This window comes from Sander vitreus, chromosome 4, assembly GCF_031162955.1.
Source record: "Sander vitreus isolate 19-12246 chromosome 4, sanVit1, whole genome shotgun sequence".
Classification (NCBI taxonomy): domain Eukaryota; kingdom Metazoa; phylum Chordata; class Actinopteri; order Perciformes; family Percidae; genus Sander; species Sander vitreus.
The window spans coordinates 25,370,535-25,394,892 of NC_135858.1; the positions used below are offsets into that span (position 1 = coordinate 25,370,535).

Below are 24,358 nucleotides of genomic sequence, written 5' to 3' on the forward strand. Positions count from 1 at the left end.
TAGCTTGGCTTGGCACAGTTAGATTCTCACTGGCTCCGAAGCATTAGGCCCAGTCTTCTGACTGCCGCTGCCCTGCCGGCACCAATCCAAGTCTTTCATGAGGGAGGTCGATCATCACTCTCACTCTTTCTTTCTTCCTCTCCTCCTGCTTAGTCTCTCTCAGCAGGGCTCTGGCTTCTCTATCGCAATCTCTCTCTTTTTGTCGTCCGCCCCCCCATGCCTCCTTCTTATCCTATCCCCACCAGAAGCCACGAAATGGGATCCATTATAATCTGCCATTATTTGCTATTCCCAGTTCCTGTGCAGTACTCTAAGCCACTCATATACTCTCTCCTTGCCATCTTTGTTCTTCTCTAAGTAGTCAGTCGTTCAGTAGTCACTCCACCCACCAGGATCCACTTTGGCGTGTGAGGTTAACCACTTTAAGATCCCTAGTATGACAAGGTAACTTGCTATGGGCTGCATATGTGCTCAGCTGAAGAAAAACGTTTGGACTCACAAAGTAGAATATTACTAGTGGTCACTTTAGCACTGCAAGTAATCTACTTGGAATGCCATAAATATGCATAACAACTAAACTGAATAGGTTATTAACTGTACTTACTAACCACACAACCAGGAGAGATGAATTATACCACTCTAGTGTAAAAGTATGTACTACTTTGTCAAGTGCTGAATATCAGCACAGACACCGTGAACATAAAATGAAATGGCTCTAAGCTGAGCAACTCGGAAGAATCCTGCACAAACGTCTAACGTTTGGTAAAGGCTGAAGCAAAAACTATTTCAATTAAATCCTGCAAAAGGAACATTTTGTGAAGGCTATTCATTATTCTATCTAGTACTGAAGGATATGAATTATTTGAGTCAGGTAATTACCCACTCGCGACAGAATAAACTGTTCTCGCCTTTAATTTCCAGGTTGGCCCGTTGGCCCAGTAATCTAATGGCCTTTTTCCATTACATGGTACCTGCTCGACTCGCCTCTACTCGCCTTTTTCGGTTTTCCATTACGAAAAAAAGTCCCTGGTACTTTTTTTAGTACCACCGTCGTCAAGGTTCCAAGCGAGCTGAGGCGATACCAAAAGGTGACGTGAAAACCTGCAGGCTACTGATTGGTCAGAGACAATCGTCACTAATCACTGCGTCATCATTGCTAGCGACCATAGCGACAGACGGGGGTGTCCTGAACAAAAACGCCATTTTTAAATAGTTTAGCCAGCGGTGTTCTTTTTGCTGCCTCCAGCTTCTTTTTTTTAGATTATTTTTTGGGCTTTTTTCCACCTTTATTTTGACAGGACAGCTAGGTGAGAAAGGGGAGAGAGAGAGAGGGGGAAGACATGCAGGAAATCGTCACAGGTCGGATTCGAACCCTGGACCTCTGCGTCGAGGCATAAACCTCTAAGTACATGTGCGCCTGCTCTACCCACTGACCCAACCCGGCCACACCTCCAGCTTCTTTTGAAACAAAATTTGTCTTCTGGCTGTGGCAGCGAGATGCCGAGAGTCAAAAAGGACACACCTTCGACGTTCTGTGTGTGTGTCGCGTTAGGTCACGGCAGTTTCCTGCGGCGTCGCTATGACGACCAGCCATGCTCGCCTCAGGCATGAGGTGGTACTAAATCTGCAATGGAAAACGGAGGATGGGGCACCGCGGCTGAGTCGAGTCGAATCGAGCCGAGTAGAGTAGAGTCGAGCAGGTACCATGTAATGGTAAAACGCCATAAGTGTATGCAGTAACCCCTATGTCCTGTTTTTTTAGCCATCCCTCTCTTTCCTCCTATATTTAGACATACAGACAGACAGACAGACAGATTTTACTTTGAGCACATCTGTATGTAAGATACTACTCACTTGTCTGGCCTGCCGGGCACCTGCAGGCGTAAGCGACATTTGTTAGCACTCTGGATCTGTTCTTCTTTGATGCGAATAAGCCTCTGTAGAGCCAGACACCAGTCCTGTGCCACAGTGGTGTTCAGGTTCTTTGATGGGAAACACACACACACACACACACACACACACACACACACACACACACACACACACACACACACAGTTATAACTTGTTTCTCAGCTGTAGCATACAGTAGTAGGTCATCTCGCAGAGACACAAGCATACAGAGCACAGGGGTATACTGTAAATGTACTTGCATATTGATATTCTTGCATGCAAACAACTACACATCCACTTACATTAAACTGCAGTGCATTATTTGAAGCCAGAGGGTTGTTTTGGCTTTTTTATCCTCTCAAATGTAAAGTCAAAGTTACTTCAACACCAGCATCCATTTTACAGTAAAACCTAGTCCCTCAAGTCAAACAGAATCAAATCAATTTTCTGAAGTCAATGAGCTATGCAAAAGTATTTTGTCTGTCTGTTCGGTGGACAATATAAGAACTGGGTGGAAAGTGAAAATCAGTCATTTAGTGCCAGGCCAATATCACTCCTCCTGAGGACATTGTGCTCATTAAGTGCAGGGAGGCAAAGGTGCAACCATTAGCCTGAGAGGCTCTTTGGTGATTGCTGGAGTACACCTCCCTGGCTGCGTTATGTAGTGTATGCTAATGTGTTAGCGGCAGACTGGTGGGAAGTGTCCTGATTTGAACGCCACAAGAGGCTTCCTTTTGTAACATACTGAAGCAAATCTGACATTTCTATCTAGTGTATCAGAGGGAACATCTCAATTCCCACCATTGTGGCAGTGCTCATGAGATAGGTGGGGGGGGGTCTTCCTGCTTTTTAGAAATTGACGATTCAAAAAGAATATGAGGCTGCTCTTTGATCACATTTTAAACATCTAGCAGACTTGATCTCTTTTAGTTTCCACTGAATCCGGCAATTCAAATTAGCTGCACACGCTTCAATTTTGTCTCGTCTGTGATTCTTTGGTGTGTTCTCTGGGCTTAGGAGCTATTGAAAAAAAATAAGCTGCAGTTCCCAGAATACATTCCATATTTCTATATTATTTATATATATATATATATATCAATCGATATCTTAAGATAACTGGCTCATAAATAATTTGTGATACTGAAAGCAGTTTTTGGAGGAGAGAATAGCCCGTTTGATGGTCAGTCTGTGGGTGTGTTTTGGAACACCCATGTGGCCAATTTGAACTAAGGCTTTCAAAGCAAAACCCGAGAGAACAGGGCTAGTCTGTGTAGTGGGGTGAAAAATGTAACAAACTGTGGCCTCCGTGGGTTGGCCTGTAGAGTCCGTTGGACTGAGTTGGCCTGAGATCTTACCTTTCAGCTGACTTTTTTTGCATTATATACGTTGCATGACACACAGTGATCTGTGAGACAGTCCAGCCCCAGTAAAAGTGTAACATGCAGCGACACATACCTGGTACATGCCCTGCAGCGTGCCCACAAGGAGAGTGACCTCCTCCACGACAGACAGGTCATGTTGCAGTTCCTGCAGCTCCTGGTAGAGCCGGGGAGGCCCGAGGATCGCTTTACCTAAGAAGTGAGCAACATAAAAAGCCTTAGAGTTTGTGATATCACAAACATATTGCATGTTCTTATGCAAAAGAGGAGAGAAGTACACTTAGTGTCAAAAAAGAAAGGAAAATTTTCACAAAGCTCAAGGTGTTGTCTTCAAATTGATCGTTTAGTTTGACTAACTAAGTTTGTCCAAAACCCCCAGAGCTATTCTATTCACAGTGATACAAATCAAAGGATTGAACCAGTGAATGTTGGACAAATGACTTGGTAAACTAATTGTTGTCAATTCATTTTCAATTAATCATTTAAAGGATACAATCTCAGCATTATATCCTAGGGCTGAAACGATTCCTCGAGTAACTTGAGCAATCTGATGACTAAAAACATTGATGCAAATTATTTGGAGGAAGAGAGAGGAAATCGCTAACGGCAAAAAGAGAAAAGAGACAGGGCAGGTTTGGGATTATTTAAAACTGAAACACAACAAAAACTCTGTACAGTGTGTCTATTGCTCCCCGCTCGTCCGCCGGGTGACACAGAGCTGGTTAGCTTATCAGGTAGGTTATTCATTTGAAGAGGCCAGTCTTACTTTCTCTTTTGCATTATTTACTATTGCCACGATTACTCGATATATCGATGGAATAGTCGGTAGAATACTCAACAGCTGCAGCCCTAATACACACAATAAACATATATATGGTGTATGGACCATCTATCCTGATGCGGGCATGCAATATACATGAACGTTGTACACACTAACAGAAACAATGGCATTGCCTCTGAGAACTAGTCAAAGTGCAGAAAGAAAGGTTGCTTTTGCTGAAACTCCACAGGCACTAATAAAAGAGGCGCGATGTGCAGATGAATCGATCTTCATTATTTGTTGAACTACAGAGAATGAATTTATGAGTAAAAAAAAAAAAATCAGATGGAGAAACTGTTATTTGGAGCTGTGCTGCCCTTTCGCTGGCCGAAAGGAATGCAGGTGTCTCATTAGACACAAAATTCAGCATTGATTTGAGGCCCGCTACCTTCAAAGCCTCTCTCTCCTACTGCTGCGAATCGATAGCTGTGTCTCCTCCCGTCTGCCATCCTCTGTCCTAGCTCCCCTGGCCCACATCTCCCCCAGCAGCAGGCTCCGCGAGAGCTGCCTAATTAAATTCTGCAGGTAGATTTTGCTCCAGAACTGTCCTGCACTGTCACCGCTGCCACATAATAAAGTAGCAGAAGAGCTGAGCCGGTAGGCGGGTTTAGTGAGGCATGCTCCTCCGAGGGGACCTGCTGTCTTTTGTTTTTCCACGTGCATAAATGGAGTGAGAGTAAAGCCGTGAGAGGAAAGGGAGTGAGAAAAAGAGAGTGGTGGGCTTGCCTTGTTCATTTATAGCACTCCATTGTAGCTTTTGGGGTTTAATGGGGTCTTTGTCACAGGCGGCCAGTGACATCTGTCATCTGTGCAAGGAAATCAATAGGTGAGACATCTGAATATAAAAGGGTGTGCTGTGAGCTGCAAGAACAATGTATTACTGTCCTCTCCAAAGGGACTGCCTGGACCCCTATACAGGTTGGTTAAGTCCTCTGGGGCCTGCTGTTGGCTATGGCCCCAGAGGTGAATGTGCTGAGTTGTAATCCGGCGTAATCCCGTTGGTGAGGCAGGATATGGTTTTCACACTCAGACATGGCTATCCACATCGGCCGCCAGGCACGTAGCTCACTGGTGTGGAAGGCCAGAGCCCAGAAGGGTCCATCCCCGCTTTCTCTGGAATAAGTCAGCAATCTAGCACTCAGCTGCTCTGCCAGTGACACCAGCCAGTGGATTTAAAAGACAATGCAGCTTCCACACCTGCATCAAAACCCTTGTTTGATCTGCAGCCAAAGCCCACTGGTACACTTCTGACCACAAAAAAACTGCACTCCTGACAGCAGGTCAAAAGAGGAGCAGCAATAAGGGAGGTGTAATGGAGGCTGAACAAAAGGTAAGACAGCATGAGAGTAAACAACTGGTACACTCTGCTTTGACAAAACATGTACTGTACATTGGTGGGCTTGGAAAGAACAGTCAGAAAAACAGGGACAGAAGGGAAGAGTAAGAAAGACGGCTCTGCGTGTCCCTAAAGGCCAGCTTTCTTCAATAAAGCAGGGCATCAGGGCCTGCAGACGAAGAAAAATGACTCCATTTTGAGCCATGTTGAGGGAGCGCAGGCTTTAGACTAGACACCCAACCGAATGAATTCACAGGGGATGAAACTATAAAGAGATGGGACATCCTGTCTGAATGAAAGTTTTGGGAACGGTCCCACAGATGATCGGGGAGGTTTCCGGATAGACATGATTAAGGTGACCGCACCGCGTCGAAAAAAGGTAAAAAAGAAAAAAAAAGAAAGAAAAAAAAAGGAACAGAGAATGTCAGAGTCAGAATCCCAGCACCCTCTGTGGGGCATAACATTCGCAGAGCTAGACGCAGGTAAAGGAAGCGAGGCAGCTGCACTGAGAGCTAACCTTAAATGATCCCAAAACCTTGAAGCAAAGTTATGAATATATATACGAGTATACACTCCCTGAGCAAAAACTTAATCCAGTGAGAATCTGAACCAGCTCTCAAAACAGTAGCAGCCTGCTGAGCATGACACGGGTAGCTCTGAAGAAGGCGCCATTAATATTTAAGTCATGAAGCTGCAACTTAAAAGCCAAGTACCATTACATCCTGATAAGGCTTTGTATCTCCCTTTTCCCATGGCACATTTATCAGGGATCTCGTCAAGCTCTGTATACACCAGAGTTTAGTGAGGGGTGGTTGGGAGAACTAGTGTCTCAACCGCCGATTCCTATCTACTGCTACTGGCTCTCTAATTGGGCCTGGAAAGGGAGGGAATAATCTCTGCAGATTGATGACTCTGCTCGAGATGCGTTTGTGGTCTATCAGAGAGGGAAATGAGACTGTGGGGATGCTGCGGCAGGGGGCTCTCTACCCCCACATCTCTCTCCAAGATAAAACACCCTAGGCAGATTGGAACAAGTGACCGTCATCACTATCCTCCTCACAAACACATCCTTAATCAGAGCGACAAGCAGCACGGATGCCTCTCCAGCCCTCCACGGGACACTTGAGAACAGAAACAGATTAGGCTTGCTGAGTCAGAGCAAGGGGCTGAGACTAAAAGTCAGTCCAAGAGATGAGATTAACTAGAGCAGTGGTTCCCAACCTGGGGTCCGGGGACCCCTCAGGGGGGCGGCAAAGATCACAGGGGGTGCGCAAGTCTTTATCTGGTTTGAGGTTGAGGTAAAAAAATATATATATATTTGCACGTTAAACAAATTATGATAATACACTAGAATATATAATGTAGACAAAAGTCTGTATTAAAACTATATATTTTAGTTCTCGCTTAAAATTGTAGGCAGGCTACTTAGTAGGCCAAACCTCCGGGACCTCTTAACCTGGGACCCTGGCTGTCATCAGGTCAGCTGCTAGCTGCTATCATCCTCGTTTGTCCTGCCGCCACGGCATCACTATTTTATGAGTGAAACATGGCGGAGAAACGTGTGCTGATAACTCCTCTGTATCAACAAAGAAAGTAAGGTTCTATTTTGAGAGTTACCTCCACTTCGGTTTCGGAGGGGGGGGGCTCAGCTTTTCTTAGACATAAGTGGGGGGGGGGGAAGAGATGAGATAGGACTGACTGACTGACATTTTTGTTTTAGTTTTTACCTGAAGTGCAGGCACCACTTGGCCGCTTGGCCCCGCTCTGTTGGAAGAAGGTGTCTTTGCTTTGAGACGCCTCCTGCCCCACCTCAACTACCTGCACCTGTTGTAGGGGGGCGCTCCACTTCATGGTGTACTTGGGGCCGACGGGGACCAGGCTGCTGAGATCCTGAGGCCCCCTGGTGTAGATGAGAAGAAGGGGAAAAAAAAAGAAAAAATGAGGGGAGGGAGTTTAGGAAGTAAAACAACCTGAGAGAAATCCCCTCCCTATCTGCATCCTGCTAACAGCACTACACCCAGCTCTCTACAGGAGGAGAGAAATGTCATGGAGACGATTTGGGAGTGGGAATTAAAATCTGTATGATCCCCCATGTTCCCTGCCAGAAGTGTACCCCTGGCTGTGAGGAGGAGTTCATTGCTATTCATGTATTCCTGTAATAACGCAGACAATCAACATTGTGATCGGTTTGTCAAGATTCTGGAGGGCACACAAAGTCAACTTCGGGACCCTCCAGTTGAATGAGACGTAGAGTGGTCATTAGTTTGAAGGCTGCACAAGAGGGCTTTAAGCTAGGCCTGCACGATAAATCGTTACAAAGTTGCGATCTCAAATCACCCTGTTCACGATTTAATGTTTAAATGACTTCGATTTAAAAAATAAATAAATAAATAAATAATAATGTTTTGGTAGGACAGCTCTCACAAAGTTCAGGACTTCACCCTCAGCCAATGACAAAGCGCCTTTTAGTCACGCGTTTCACTCGTCGAGCGAGCGCGGTAGTTCGGAAATAAACCAAATGGATACTGATGAAAACCCAGGTAACACCACAAATCTTTACCAGCATCTCAAACGTCACCACAAAGTACAATATGATGAAGCTGTATAAGGCAAGAGGTCCGAAAGACGTTTCAATTAGCCTCTTTACGGCCATGTTCAGGGCCATATTCAGCGCAGTGAATTAAACTTCTATTTTTGGTATCCTACTGCCAGTTAAATGTTAATTCTATAAAAAGGCAAGCAGTTAAAGAGTGTGCTAAGAAATCATTCCGTTTTTGATACTGTACTTAAATTGGCAATTGACAAACTCCATTTCTTTAGAGACTGAAGCTGTAGCTGCAGCATGTTGATTGACATGTTTTAATTATGTAAAGACATGTCCAATGAGTTCAGATAGAGCCTGTATCAGGGCCATATTTAGTTCAATGTGTTATACGTCACTATTTTTGGTAGCCTACTGTACTTAAATGGCCAGTATGTACTTTATTTTCTTTATTCATTGAGGCCTCTATGTTTACAGGCTTGTGGTGATGCACAACGTGTTCCTATGTTTGGTACTGCCAATTTGTTTTGTCATGGTTCACGTGTGCAATAAACATTACACTTGATGAGAAAAATATCGTTGCAGAGAATCGTGATATGAATTCTAAGCTAAAATCGTGATTCATATTTTTCCCCGAATCGTGCAGGCCTACGGAGAGAGAGACAGAGAGAGAGAGAGAGAGAGAGAGATATGTGATCAATGGTGCTGTCTCAGAAGATAAATTGGAAAGAAACCAAAAAATGTTTTATGTCAGTAATCTAGGGGTCCTGTAGCTGTAGTTAGGCATTCTACCATTTGTTTAAAGCTGATAAAGCTCCTGCAACTCAAGATAGTGCTCAAAGCCTCTAGCAGCTATTTCTCTTCCCTATGCAGTTTGCCAAAATATCCTTGCAAAACCTAGGGCATCACATTAAAGCCCTGTGCCATCTAATAGCTATTTCTCCAAACTGTGCAGTTTAACAGACTCTCCTTTCAAAACTTACACCCAACTTCACGCTAGAACTACGCATTATGAAACACATTAGCGATGTATTCCTGAATGCGAGGGCATGTCGCCTCGACTTGCACTACAAGAGGGACTTACTTGACATTTATGTTGCCGCAGATGAGCACATCATCAAAGAGGAAGACCTTTCTCTCCTTGGACTTCAGGACTTGTCCCCGTTCGCCGTACACAGTCTCAATAAGCGTCTCACAAAGGATCAGTGACCCCTGCTCCGAGTTCAGTTGCTAAAAGGGACAAAGCAATCAGATCAGAGGCAGCGGAGACGGCATCACAAAGGGCCAGTCCTCCAGAGTTCAGTGCCTGGAGGACACAGAAGTCAGCCTTGGAGGAACAGATGTCTCATCGGGGATTAGCAACACATTCATACTGCAGAAGGTCATTTAATGTGTATATACACATACAAAAAACACACACACACACACACACACATCTCTAGCCTGTTCCTTCATCAAACTTAGTGAAAGAGAGAATGCACGTGTTCTTTCACTATCTCTGCCCTGTACATATGTGATGAGAGGGACCTAAGGAGATGCCAGAATCCTCCTTTTTTCTTCTAACAAATGCTTTAGATCCTTGTGTCTTTTTGTCTGTGCCATGCTATCCACCATCTACCACAGAGTCCAAACTGGCTAAGCTTATGAGCACTGGGACTCGCACTCCTTTTAACCACAACAAAGCAGCAACACATGGATATAAATGCATACACAGTTTGCTGCATGCACACCTTTACGCACAGAGAGTTAATGAATCCAATAACAGATTTGTAGCAGTTTATGCTACAGTGTGTTGGCACATGCTGTGCTTCCCATTCATCCATATGTTTGGCAAAGGGAAATGGCAACTGAAAGCTTTTTTTTCCCTATCACTTTGGTCCAGCTTCTTTTATGACTAAATCAATACGTTAAGTCGTATGCATACTGCACCAATCTAAGCCAGGCTCATCACAATTTATACCGCAAGCAGCAGGTTAAGTCCAAATATGGAGTTCACATCCTGATACTGATGTTTGTGTTTGTTGAAAAGGCACACATTTGAGTGACTAATGAATCTCTCTCGGATGGGTCTATTCTACATCCTGCAGTGCAGTAACGCATGTGACCACATTTCACAAAAGAGGATGTCCTATCTGCAGGCTATCTGTAGCTGCTTTTGGCTGACGCTCAGATGGCACACAGAATGAGTCATTAGTCCGAGCAGGCCTGCTGTCTGATGGCCACAAAGCCATACAACTCCCTCAAGAGGTGGGCTGCTATGAGAATACACCCTCAAAGTCTTCAAGCATCAATAGGCACAGAGGGCATTGCAACGTGCACGTGTGCATGTGTGAGTGGGAGTGCATGTGTGCGGGAGTGTGTATGCCAAAAGCCATTGTCACTCACACTGTTATCTGTCCTATTCCAGCGACTTAGATACTTTGAGACAAAGAATGAATATTTCATTGGATGGTTATGGGGGCAATAGAGGAGACTGTTTCCTATTGGAATTCTGCATTGTCACCGCAGCAAATGGAATTCTGTGTGGAGTGGAGGGAGATTGGCCGAATCAGCTCATCTCAGAGTCCTGAAAAGCCAAGGGGCTGATAGAGAGAAATACAGAGAGGGGGGGGGGGGTGTGTATGTGTGTGTGTGTGTGTGTGTGTGTGTGTGTGTGTGTGTGTGTGTGTGTGTGAGTGAGTGAGTGAGTGAGTGAGTGAGTGAGAGGAAGATGAAGTCAAACTAGAGAAAGAGAAGAGTGTATAAGTGGAACAAGAAAGTAAGCAAGAGGGGAATTGACGGGAGGTAAAGTGGAGAGAGCGGAAGAGCGACAGGGTGAAAGAGATAGCTCTCTTACAGTTTCCAATTAAATGTCTCATTTACCCTCTAATTCTTCTTATTCAGAGCAGCATTTGTTCAGATTTGCAGCAGCAGGACTGTAATTTCAGAGTGGTAATGGAGAAGCAACGCCTCTGCCATTGCGTCTGGTACTGTTCAGTGATGATAATGGGCATCATTTCTAGGGAGATAATTTCTCTAAATAAAAATGCCTCTCTAGATTAATGTGTGGAAAAGTGATAGAAATGATTGCTATATATATATAGTTTATTTTTTACAGGTGTTTGGCTCACAGTGATAACAACGCAGTGGAGTTAAAGGGCTCAGAGGCTGGCTCACAGCCGATTTGATTGGGCCATACGTGTGAGTGTGCAAGTGCTTGTACGTGGGCACGTGGGAGTGCATGTGCATCCAGTCACCTTACTGAGCAGGCGATCACTGACGCTGCGGGCTAGTTGTTGAGTCTCTGCAATCTGGTCGGCGACTCGTTTCTGTTCATTCAGCTTCTCAGCCAGCATCTCCAGCTCTGTCAGAGCAAGCTGGAGGGGCAGACGATCCACGTGGCCCTTTGGCGTATTCTTAAGCATGTCCTAGAAAAGGTCACGAGGAAAAAGTCTGAAGCAAAGACACTGCAGGTTGAAAACTCTCCCGTTTATGATTTACAACTTTCCTCTGTATCCTGCAATATATACTGCATCGTAACAAAAGAATGTGTTCCGGTTGGGAGTGTTGTCTTTACCTTGAAAAATGTAATTGTGGGTCAAATACTTTGAGTTTAGGTGTGTGACTGTCACAGATTCTAGAGGATTTCACTGTGTATACCACACTGTAGTTATGTAAACTTTGTAAAGCTCATTGTAGTCCCACTGTTTACCCTTGTGTCAGCAGTGTTCACTAAAACAAACGAGTCTAAGCTTACAGTAGGCTTTTGTTCCTTGTATGTCTTTACTTGTGATGCAGCTATGACCCAGTGAAAGCTTGGTGTTGTCTTGATCTGCATCTCAGATGTACCTCAGTTCCCTGTAATGTATGATTTAATGCATACACTTCCTATTTGGAGTACAAGGCTAGAAGAAAATGCCGGCTTCACATTCATAACTTATCTTTTGAATGCATGGATAATCAATGCGTACTGAGGGATGAAATGAGCTTCTGCAGATCCAGCAAGTCAAGCTCAAATCCAAATCTTTGCTCAGAATAGAAAGTGGAAGAGTCGGGATGTAGCGCCAGCAATATCAAAAACTGATGTGGCTAGCTACTTTTTTGTTTGTAGATCTAGCTAACCCCAGTGTAAAAGTATGTGAGGTCCAATTTCTTGTACTTTGGATAAGTTAAAATCCATAATCCATTCTGTGACCTTGCAGCTCTGCACCGTTATTAGTGTATGTGCTGCTGAATCTTTAATTTGACTCGTTTCTCACGTTGGAAGTGTTTAGCTCGTGACACTTAAGGGATTCGCTTAATTAAAACAAATCAAATAGACCTTTACAAACAACATGTTATACCTGCAGGAGCAATATGAACTGAGGGAATCGTTGAATGGGCTTAACCATCAGGCCATACAGGGTGATCCGGTCAACACTAGATGACTGCTTCTTCTGGAAACAAAAACAGGAAAAAAGATTGGAACAGAACATGCAGTTTGAAAACATATTCTTGCACAGAATCAGAAAGGCTATTAAGAGGAACCTTATTTATTCCTACTTCAAGAGGAGCTCGTCAGAATCCTCTGTAGACCTTGTGAAGGCGTGTGAGTGGGTGAATAAAGAAAATCAGGCTCTGTTAGTCATAGGAGTATGAAAGAGCAGATTTGTATGTATATACATATGTTTATGTATTTCTGTGGCCGTAGGTCAGTAGAAGATTGTTTCGGTGCAGTGTCAAGTCTGCGCCACGATGACGCCATCAGTATAAAAAGGCAAATCAATGGGCACAATAGATGGTATGATAGTTAAGGTTGGATAAGATCAACTGTGAGAGACAGAAATAAAAATGAGGGTAAGATAAAATGTTGCTGAAACTTTAGAGATCTGATTTCATGTGGTATACAGTGCAGTAGCCAACATATAATCTGTTTTCATTTTCCTTAAGAGTATGCTCATTGTTCCTTAGAGTAGAAAAACTATGTTTGCACTTTTAAGATGATGCGCGTAGATTAAGGGCCCTATTTTAACGATCTAAGCGCACGGCGTGAAGCACATTCGCAGGTGCGTTTATGGCGTGTCCAAATCCACTTTTGCTAGTTTGACGGCGGAAAAAAGGGTCCGTGCGCCGGGCGCATGGTTCAAAAGGGTTGTACTTAGTGTCTTCATTAATTCATCGGTGTGTTTTGGGCGTAACATGCGATACACCAATCAGAGTGTCATCTCCCATTCCCTTTAAAAGCCTGGCGCATTTGTACCTTGGCGCATTTGTGTGCTGCTGCGCTTCCCTGTGTGTGTGTGTGTGTGTGTGTGTGTGTGTGTGTGTGTGTGTGTGTGTAACAAGCATAGTGTGTGCACACTGTGTATAGGCCTTGGCGCATTTTACTAATTTGCTGTTAAAATAACAATGAAATGCTGCGCTATTGACTTTAGACCAGGTTTTTGTTGGCCAATGGCGCGATCACTTTCCGCTGCTTCAAGATAGCAATATGGCAACAATTCACCTGAACACACCTCCCTGTAAGACCAGCACGCCCATGGGCGCACAGATGGACGCAGGTGCATTTGCTATTTAAACGACGCGGGCGCTGGACGGGAAATTGACAACTGCGTTGGTCTTACACTAGAAAAGACACTTGCATCAGGCTTCGCGCTGCGCTGCACCGGGTGCAAGATAGGACCCTAGAACTGCATATCGGTTTAATCTACAGTATACTTCATATTACAAAATAAATTGGATTGATATTGGTACTCTAGGGGTGGCCGATATATTGAATATTCTCAATGTTGTGCAGCTTGTTCTAATGTACATCTGATGTAGTAAATGACGCGAACATCTAGTACAAATTGTCACGTAATTCTTTTGACACTCATTGGCATTTTGCTTCTCTCGCTCTCTCCTTCTCACAGACACAAAAAGGAAAAAAAAAAAAAAAAACACATACATATGTCAGGCACTCCCTGGCCCATCTGGACCACTTTCCTAGGCGAGTGTGTGTGACATACAGTATGAGGCATGTGTTTTTGTTTCTGTAAGGAAGCAGGGAACAGGGAAAGCAGCAAAGCTAGTTTATATGCGTTGAGTTCGGAAACGGTAATGAAAGACGGAGGCGGACAAATTGGTTCAGACAAGAAACAGCACTGGATCCATCGTCTGGCAATGGTTAAGGTATCGCAAGGAAGATGATGAACAAACAATCTGCAAATCTACTATATCTGCTAAATGTGCAGCAAAACTATTGCCACAAAAAGGTACAGTAGCAGTACCATACATTTGTTTTACCAATTGATCTATCTACTACAAAACGCACGCTCACACTCCTTTGACGCGACTGATATTGCTCAGCAGAAAGGGGGGTTTGTCACAGTGACAGCCTGGACCTCTGCCTCCCTTCTGCTATATTTATTTTACCATTTTTGAAATGACCATTTGTCACAAACATCATGCACAAAAAGTTCACTTTCATTCATGTTGTTCATGTTTGTTCCCTAACAAAGACATTTCAAGTCTTTGTTAGGGTTTCTTGTTGAATGTACTTTTTTCTTGCTTTGAACTCTGTTTTTGTTCAGCGTCTTGAGCTCTATAGAACAAGGCTATGTGTGCAGTTGCCTGGTTTAAATATTGGCATATGTATGACACGCCAATTCCTATGCAATTATTGTCGTGTTATCAAGACGCATACTCGGTTTTTAGCGTGTTTATCGACGCTGTTGGGCCTCCATTGACTTACATTACCTTGCAATTGCGTGCGAATTGACGCCGTAGCGAGTTGTATGAAAGGGCGAAAATCCTTTCACCTAGGAGAGCGGGGATCGCGTCCCACGTGTGACGTTTGCTTCGTGTCCTGCGTGTGACGTTTACTTCCCACATTTTTTCTTTTCCTAAACCCAACCCCGTTCTTCTTTTCCTAAACCCAACCGTAGCCTCGCGATAATACGCCACGTGGCTACGCTGCGACGTTGCAGACTGCCGTCCGCTGTATACAGCGTAGACATACACGCGGATAGCTCAAAATGCGTACAGATAACACGCCACTTGGCTTTAGTAAAGTGGTGTGTATGTTTACGTGAAGTCATGATGCCATGCCACATAGTAAAATCCAAGACCACGGTTATTGCTATAGTACAACCCTAGCAAGACATCTTATACACAATCACCAGAAGGAAACACCAGTGGTCAGTGGTCAACAGCCACCCAACTATCAAATAGGAACCTAGGGTAGGAAGGCTGTGATCTCAGTGGAGATGGGCTCTTTTCTGCTCCATGCACTTATAGTGGTTGAGTGGGGTCAGTAAGTGAGACAGGAGAACCTCGCTCTCTCATATTCAGATAAACCTGTCTAACACAGACAGTGTCTAAAACCATCTAACACTGCCTGAAATTATGTATGATATCTCATGACCTCAATTTCCTCCAGGTGATAGAGAGGTCTTGCCAGTAAACTCTGACCTGATGTTTCCAACAGTGATTGGAGCCTGGACCAACGGCAGGATCATTTTGACTGACATTTATTTCGCCATAGCCATGTCTTTTTGAGATGGCGGTGTAGGACTTCTACTTGCTCAACAAGTAGAAGAAGTTGCCAGCAGAACGAGGGAGTGCAGTCATGAGTCTTTGCCCAATATAATGGGAAATACAAGCTGTCGATATTTCTCCATGAAGAAAGCAAGGAATAGCAGGTTATTTGATGTAACCAGCCAGAATGCACCCAACAGGGTTGGGGTTAGTTGGTGACATGGAACGAGCAAAGCCGGCATCGACAACCACCAGAAAGGCTGCTCGTACGAGATGTGTGGAAAATCTGAAGAAGTTCAAATTAGGAGGTCTTTAGAGGTTTACTCTGTTGCCAGTAATCAAAAGCCAAGTCAGGTCAGGTCCAAATTATATTCAGTCTTATTGGGTCAGGAAGGGTCTTGGTGTATTGGCTTTGATCTGTGTGTCAATATGTCTGATACCCAAATGGATCAGAGCAGACTAGCTACCAGCTGTGATCACATGATTTGGTATAATCATTAAAGGGGAAAGACGGGAAAAGTGCAAAAAAGCACGAGGAAGAGAGGTGGCTTTCCTTGGTAAGTCGTCTCAATGTGATGCTTTTCTTTCAGTTTCTGAATGGAGGTTGATTCTAGTACCATTGGAAAAGATTAGAGCGGACTGGCTGAGCAAGTAGATGCAAATGTCAGTGTGCTGCTCTGCAGAGTAGAGTGGTCAAGCTTTAAGACCATTAGTGAGCAAAACCCGTGTGAAAGAGCAGGCTGTCATTTTTTTTTCTCAAACCAGAAAACGGATTGGATTTGTCTGTTTATATTTTACAGAGGCTTGTAACCACCTCTTACTGTGCAAATTATAATGCAATAGACATACATCTAGTTGTGACATATAAATCAGGAACATTTTACTTTTTTCTGTAAGATATATTTCTGGCAATGTCACCTTCCTAGAATTGCACTTGTTGCCAAGCAACTTCATGAGCATAGCAAGAAGCCTCAGCATTAAGCGGTACGCTGGAACTGACTTATTTTGGGTTAAAGCACTTGACACCTACTTTTGGTTTCAAGAAAAAGAGGAAATGGGCAAGACTGGATATGTAATTGAACCTGTCAAGTGGACACTTTCCTCCAAAGATGATGTGAACTAGATTAGGCCCATGACACCTCCAGCAGGTTCAATGATCAAACTAATCATGAGGATTGTTCAGGATAACTTCTGGGTAGAAAACCTATATGTACATACAATTTAAATTAAAAAAGGTTCCCCTGTATAAATTGCACATCTCTTTACACCGGTTTTATAATACTTTTTCTATATGTTTTTTTTTTTTTTTATGCCACCCATACTAGGTATTTTATCTATCTATTGTAAAGTTGTGGATTTGCACTCTGCATCCCTATGCAACATGTCACTTTAAACTTGACATCTGTCACTCTAGCCTCCTGGACTGTCATCCAGGTATGTGGTGAGCGATGTGCCCTCTTTTTTTATCTGCCTGTGTCAAGTGTGATCCCGTGTGGGATACCATGTGTGTATATATTAGCTCTATGTTTTTGTTGTATCTTGTTGATGTCCTGTCATGAGCACACTGAAGCAAATTCCTAGCAACCTGCACCGAGTTGTACGGCAATAAAGTGTTGAATCTTGAATCTTGACGCTGCTGTGAAAAGAGGGGCGAGTTATTTCAGTTTTTATACATCTCATTCAGCATGTTTGATGATTTCATATCTCGTTAATAAGAATACTTTCACTAACATTAGGTTGGAGACCTAATTTACCTGTTTGACTACAGACTACAGAAAATGATAGCTTGCGTTTACCCAACAGTGACATCTCACCGCCGGTTGGACAGCTAGTTTTGGGTAGATTTGGTTTATCACAGACGCGAGTAAAGCAATGCAGTACAGAAAATAAGCACGGCAGAAACGCCAGATAGGTCAGACCGCGCGTGTTTAACTATATATCTTTAAACAGTAGTTACAGCTGAAAGTGACAGAAATAAAAAGATTGCCGATTTTACATCACTCCGCAATTCAAATCAAGAGCCAGTTGTTTACCCAAAGGTTTAATCACTGAACTGGATAATGCTACCCTACACTGTATGTATGTACACAACTTCTAACATAACTATTGGTCTCAAGAATAATAACCCAAACAGGATTCTGAGACTTTCTCGATTTGCTGTTTCAATATTCTTTTTAAGTCTACTAAAAAAAAAGTAATTTTGCTTGGACAATTGTAAACATTTATCCAATTTGTTAATTTCTTCTTCTTGTCCTATTTTATCAAAAAAAACTAATTTACACTGAACTCACCTAGATGCTTCTCTGCAAATGCAGCTCGCATATTACATCGTAATGTCTAACAAATGTAGTCAAACAGGAACTGAATGGTCCCTATCTATCCCTGTACTGTAAATCTGCCTTGCGTGTTTAGGGTCATATGCATGCAGTCAGTGCCTCCACAATATTTTAGAAGCAGCATAATTAAGTATGTCATTGATTCAGTGTTTTTCCCAATCTGTGTCTAGCCAATGAATTATTTGGTTTGTCTTCACATTGCCAGTGAGAGCTGCAACAGGCAGCGGGAGAGACAGAGGAACCTTTCAACAGAAAGGAAGGGACACATGTTATCTGGAGTAACATGCAGGGCTGTCAGCTGTGTGATCTGGTTCTGTAAATCAGCCTTACAGCTCAATGATCCAGGTCATACTCATGCATGAATGCTGAGAGCACAGGGAATTGTTAAACTCAGCACATTTAAATAATTCCTTGGCACTGCATGCACCCTGGCACTATTTTACTTGTTCATGGTCCCTAATTAATATCCGAAACATGAAGTAAACCGTTCAACAGATCTTGACTGTCTGGTTGTGGAAAGTTGTCAAATCTCCACTTTCCATTTCACATAACCGCCAAATTAGCCAGAAGTGTTGCAATTTCTTTTTCTTTTTTTTTTTTGGGTGTGAATCAGCCCGTATGGCATTCATTCCTTTGCCGATTTCCCTGTATTTTATTATAAACCTCAATCGATCCATTTTTATTTGTCAAATGAAATTGTATGAGGTGAAATTCCAGTGAAATGTAATCCCATCAGCATCCTTGGTGATTCATAAAGCAGAATGTGGGGGTGTAGGAAGGGTGGGGGGGCAGGGGCTGTCCTCATTTAGGATTTCTAGTGGCCTGAGGGTAGAAGCTCCTCCTGAGCCTCTCAGTGCTGGCCTGGTATATGCGGTTCCTTCTACCCCCGTGGTTTGGGTCTTTAATGAGTCTCCTAGACGTTTTTTTGCAAAGCTTGGTGCAAATATCCTTTAGGCACTCATGGGAACTTTTCGAGATATATTCAAAACACTGAAGTGCATTGAACAGCCTACAAATAGATACCAGTTATGTCATACTCTTGAGAATAACCATGTGATTATAACATGAATAAAAGGACATTACCTGGACAATATCGGACATTTCCAGGGTTAGAAGTAGCACAGTGGCTTATACAGTGATTCAATCTAACTTCTGTCATAAATTAATACTAAAAAGTAGACACGCTTCGATACCGTCCATGAACCCAATGTAAATAACAATTTTGCATTTTTGTGCCAATAACTAACTTTTTACAGACTGCATTATTTGTCTCTCTCTCTTTGGAAACCTGAGAAGTATGTATTATTAAAGCCTTTAGCTTTGGGGCTTCACTAGATTCAGCGTCTGCTGAACACCTCAAAGGAAAACAAAAAGAGGGGCTAAAACACAATTGTGTTTCTTTGATTTGAAGAAAAAAAGAACTATATGCTGCTCACAGGCTGAAGCTCACCTTTAAGAATTCCAGAAAAGCTGGTTTGGACATGCACGCCTTTTTAATGAGAGCCATGGCATTGGTGAAGTTGTTCACGTAATCACTGTATACATCCAGCACCATGGACTTGGAAAACTGTGGAAAACAGAAACAAGCATATTCATGTGAATTTGTACAACATAACATCATAACAGCCCTACAATAAGGGCAGCCTACTGCACCACCGTGATTCATTATTTTGTCTTTACACCAGCATCCACAAACACATTCATGTACTTTCTTCTGACATCTTGAATGTTTGGCTAACCATCCTGTTTGCAGGGTGACCCATAGGTAATTTCAATGTAAAGAGAGGCGAGACAATGGCCATTAAGTATAGTATTAAAAAAAAAAGGTTTGTTTCCCATCCCAGTTACCGCAACCTCCTTCATGAGCCGTGTGTGTTTGTGTGTTTGTGTGTGTTTGTGTGTGTGTGTGTGTGTGTGTGTGTGTGTGTGTGTGAGAGAGAGAGAGAGAAAGAGAGGGAGGGAGGGGGTGTGTCTGTTCTGCGGTAGACATTAATTCTCTCTCCTCAATTAAACCCACACCAGGCAGCTGATAGTGGCAGTTTGAGAAGTAGAGGGGAATAAGCAAATCGCATGAAGGAATTAACCCTCTTTGCTCACATCCTCCTCAGGATCCTGCCTCTCAGATATTACTACAAGACCCGCAGGTACAGAAACATTGTCAGATGAAAAAGGGGCAGCTTAATAAGGAGGACACAGTCCCAGCACTTTCCTTTCCAGTGTTGTCTCATTTGATGATAGGTCTTGGGATACCAATGGGCCAGCCCTATAAAGGGCCAGCAGTGGAGGAGAAGGTTGAATCAGCCCCTCTAATAGGCAAATAATGAGTGGACCTTATGGATGAGCACACTGCAGAGACTCACAATAGAAAACGTACACTGAACACTATTATTCTAGTGTCAAAATGTGTAAACAAGTATCCCAGAGAGCAGTGGATGCAGTGGAGATATTCATCACAACTGTAATTGATTCCATGTTTGGTGTAAACTATCCCTGTTTGCTCAACCTAAAGCCTGTAGCTCATTATAACTCTGGTAGCAGAGATTGTGTTATATAGTTAGACAGAAATGCCAAGAAAAATATGAGTTCCTTTACCCAGAATGCAAGTCTTTGATTGCATGTTAGACAGAAACAAACAAAGAATGCACGCACGCACACACACACACACACATACCTGAGTCAGCAAATAACCCTCCAGTTTGCATTTCTATTTCACAAATATGAAGATACACACCAAAAACGCACACTAACCGAGGCAACAAATAAATCTCCAATTTTCTCACTGCTGTCCCACTCAGCCACACGTGACGCCAGTGCAATCTGAAACATGGAGTGGCACTGTGTGATCTCCCTCATTCGGAAAAATATAGGCCGGATCTTTCTTGGGCTCAAGATGCGTGGATCAGCTTCCATCAATGGTCTCTGGTATTCCTGGTGAGATTTGGGAGAGAAAATTGGGTTTTTAGTTTATGTTGATGCGTGTGTGTGTGTGTGTGTGTGAGAGGGGGGGGGGGGTGCTTAGGATGACTCAGTAGTCCACCTTCCTTAAGCATTTCTTCTTTTCAGCAGCATAAACAGACAACCGAAGGGGAGCAGACATGAATTGAAGAAAGTGAGGAAATGTAGTCACGGTGCCTGTAAGCACATAAATCCAAGGGATTCACCCACGAAACAGCATTTGCTTTGTAATCATAAAAGCCTGAATATTAATGGCAAAAAAAAGAAAGCTCCCAGCAGAGTTACAGAAGCAAAAGCAACATAGTGAAAGAGGCATTGATTGATTCTTCAGTCAGCACTCATGGGGATATCAGCATAGCCTACAGAAATGAGTTGACAGGCTCTTTGTGGACAATATTCTTTGCGGAAGTCAGTACATAATACTTCTTTGAATCTGAACATGGTGAAACATAGATATTGTGTACAAGACAAACGTGATAGATGAAAACACTATTTAACACCAAAAATGAACATAACTGAGGTGGTCAATTTTTTAATTTTTTTTTTTTAAGTTTTGCAAGTCTTATCTACGCAAATCCATCACAGGAAATAAATCATCTGCATAACAAACATGGACAGTTCAACAGGAACAACTGTGCAATCGGTTTTACAGAAATAATGAAAGTTACAACCCTCAATGTCTAATTGTGCTGGTGGCCTTTCATCTTTTTATTAGGGCTGTCAGCATTAACGCGTTAATCGTGATGCGATTAAGGGCCGACCATAAGGGGTTACATTTTTTTAATCGCATGCTGCCATTTATTAATTTATTTTACACTTCACTCGGCTTTGCGTCGTGCCTAACAGGCTACTATTTTGACCCTTTGCTGCACCTTTACTTATCATCAAGCTGCCATACTTTCTCGTAAAACACCCTGCTGCTGCAGGAATACTAACGCGGATTTCGGCGCCTCATTCCGGTGCCAGTGATATGCCTGCACTTCTCTCTGAAGCTCTGAAACAGACGTTAGAGGCAACAGAAACATCGCTCCACGTGACGCTAGTTAAAACTATACTCGACAGTAGCTAACGTTAGCCTACCGCTAGCTAGTAGCTGGATTAAACACGGTTAGAATGCTGATAGCTAACGCTAAATGGTGTAAAGTTTGTCTGTATTTCACTGTAGAGGATTCAACACCGGGATGTAACAATCTGTAGCTGCTGTTGTCGGAAAAACACAGACCAATGAAACTGGTTACCTACAGCCTCATGGTTATTGTTAAATGCCCATTTCCCATCTGGTGGTTGTTTTTGTCGTTCAACAGCTATTTACTAGTGAAATAAGTTATTGTATTGACTCTAGATTCAAATGTGTGACTAGATTCACACATTTTTCTTTTGTACAAATACTAATCTTAAAATCAAGTTCATAAAGTCACTTTCTTTGCATTCATTTGATTCCCAATCAAGATACACTGGTAAGAATTGCTTTCCATTGTTAATATGTACTTAAAAACAGTTCTGAAATGCAAAATAATAGAATTTTAAACATGTGATAAAACAAGCGATTAATCGCGATTAACTATAGAAATTCAACGATTAATCGCGAAAAAAAAGAATCGTTTGACAGCCCTACTTTTTATGTTAGCTGTCTGGACTCTCTGAATAACAAGAGAGATTTCAAAAGAGCTAAACCTCCCCAGGTATCGCACGCAATCATGTCACTCGACAACAAAGGTAGCGCATTGCATCTTGACAGTGAAAGATTTTGCACTGTGCAATGAAGACATTGATGGCTGCTGATTCCATTTCAGTAGGCTCCTCTTCTTTTTCTGTGATGAGGAGATAACAAGTCTCATTTCCCCCCCTAAAAAGAGAGATTAAAGATGAGAGGCTCCCCCCCTCCTTCGCATGCCTGACACTCAGTCTCTCTCTCTCTCTCTCTCTCTCTCTCTCATCGGCACAACGCGGCAGAAATGAGGACGGCTGTTCTATCAAGATTATTTATGCTGAGACACCTCGGTAATTTGATTGATATCGTCGCTTCTCTTTTCAGTGTAATTTCTAACAGCTAAATGGTGAAGATATTGCATGTGGCAGAGGAGGACACCAGGGACTAAAAAGCTCACCTGCAAGATTCTCCTGAGAGACTCCAGGTAGCTCCGCTCGCTCTGAATGATGGAGCCGAGGATATGGCGCCTGACAACCTGCGTAGACAACAGACCAGTCAGGAAATCTAGCACTAAGAGGACATGATAGGGCTGCAGTGTGCGGTATGCTTTCAGTTAAGCACCGTGCAGGGTTGATGGATTGCACTATAATCATGTGTTCATCACAGGCGGAAAAAGATCCCAAAAGGACTTGATCTGTTTGATCAAGGCCTCGATCTGAGTTCTGAATCATTGGATTTCCTATGACATAAAAGCGGCTGTTCTAGCCGTTACAAAACACACTGCTTTTCCAAATAGGATAAAGAGAATAGAGCATATAGATATGTAAAAAATACTGAAATAACAAATGAACACTTTTCACATGACAGCTTCGAGCCTTATCTCAACGCTACTGGGTACAGAATGTGTTACACATAAAAGCTAGATATTAAGTATAGTACATGTTCCTACATATGCGGCTTATATTTATTTATGGACGCGTAAGAAGAAATGGTTGCATAAAAAAAACTGTCAGGTGCACCTGGTGGTTGGTCAGCCCCTCTGGCATGGGGCTTAGCTGTGGGGGGGGATGCTTCACTTCTGACACAGCCACATCCAGGTATCCTGCATCATCCTCCTCTTCTGCAGACAATCAGAAATAAAGAAGGAGAAACATACAAAAAGTAAGTGTAAGAGTGTGTGTGTGTGTGTGTGTGTGTGTGTGTGTGTGTGTGTGTGTGTGTGTGTGTGTGTGTGTGTGTGTGTGTGTGACAGAGAGGAGAAAACAGAAAGGCAGCTATCAGATCTCACTGCAGCTGGAGACACATTGCGACACACTAAGTTTATTACCTCGAAAGTATGAAGAGATTTCCATAGACTGAAAAAGAGACGGAGCGAGAGAGAGAAAGAGCTATGGAGAATGGAGTGAGAAGCAGAGAGGCCTTTGGGAAAAAGAAAATCAAAAATTCAAAAACAATACTGTATCTCTGTAGGAGTAAAAGGAGGCACACAAACGTGTGTCTGCAAAAACACGATCAACGCGTTCTCATCTCTGCATTGGCACAAAGACATTCGACAGTCTCAAAAGAAAAAGAAACAAATCCCCAATCCACTCATAACCATAAAGACACAGATACCAAAAGCTTCCACCGTTCCAATTAAAGACTTTGGAATGATAACAGAGGATTGGCGGAAAAGAAATATAATGCCATGCAGATTTCCCTCGATCAACACCTAAAAATAGCAGCACTGGCCTCTTTACCTCTTTGTGATTGCTCAGAGATTTGTTTGAGGCGTGGGTCTGGCATCTATGGTTTGTGGAGCTGCTCGATACTCCATTAATGGATGGCAATCTCTCTCTATTGTTAGGCAAGGGTTCCTATGACACAACCTATACTGTGCCGCATGAGTTGCTTCATCCTTCTCTTTCTCACGTAGCAAAAACTTTACTCGACCACATCGTCTGCCTTAAAACTGAGAAAGCCTGTCTGTTTT

At 43.0% G+C, this 24,358-nt stretch overlaps 1 protein-coding gene across 4 annotated transcripts in view; it reads right to left on the reverse strand.

Moving 5' to 3' along the window:
• arhgef10la (Rho guanine nucleotide exchange factor (GEF) 10-like a) overlaps positions 1-24,358 on the reverse strand; it is a 121,360-nt gene that overhangs the window by 67,277 nt on the left and 29,725 nt on the right. For all 4 annotated transcript variants that reach the window (XM_078249160.1, XM_078249159.1, XM_078249161.1 and 1 more), the window contains 10 exons: positions 23,406-23,506; positions 22,844-22,921; positions 20,529-20,708; positions 19,231-19,347; positions 12,291-12,383; positions 11,205-11,375; positions 9,053-9,198; positions 7,154-7,326; positions 3,347-3,462; positions 1,855-1,982 (listed from right to left, as the gene is read on the reverse strand). In XM_078249160.1, the coding sequence (XP_078105286.1) occupies positions 1,855-1,982; positions 3,347-3,462; positions 7,154-7,326; positions 9,053-9,198; positions 11,205-11,375; positions 12,291-12,383; positions 19,231-19,347; positions 20,529-20,708; positions 22,844-22,921; positions 23,406-23,506 (1,303 nt within the window). The remainder of the gene's footprint in view (positions 1-1,854; positions 1,983-3,346; positions 3,463-7,153; positions 7,327-9,052; positions 9,199-11,204; positions 11,376-12,290; positions 12,384-19,230; positions 19,348-20,528; positions 20,709-22,843; positions 22,922-23,405; positions 23,507-24,358) is intronic.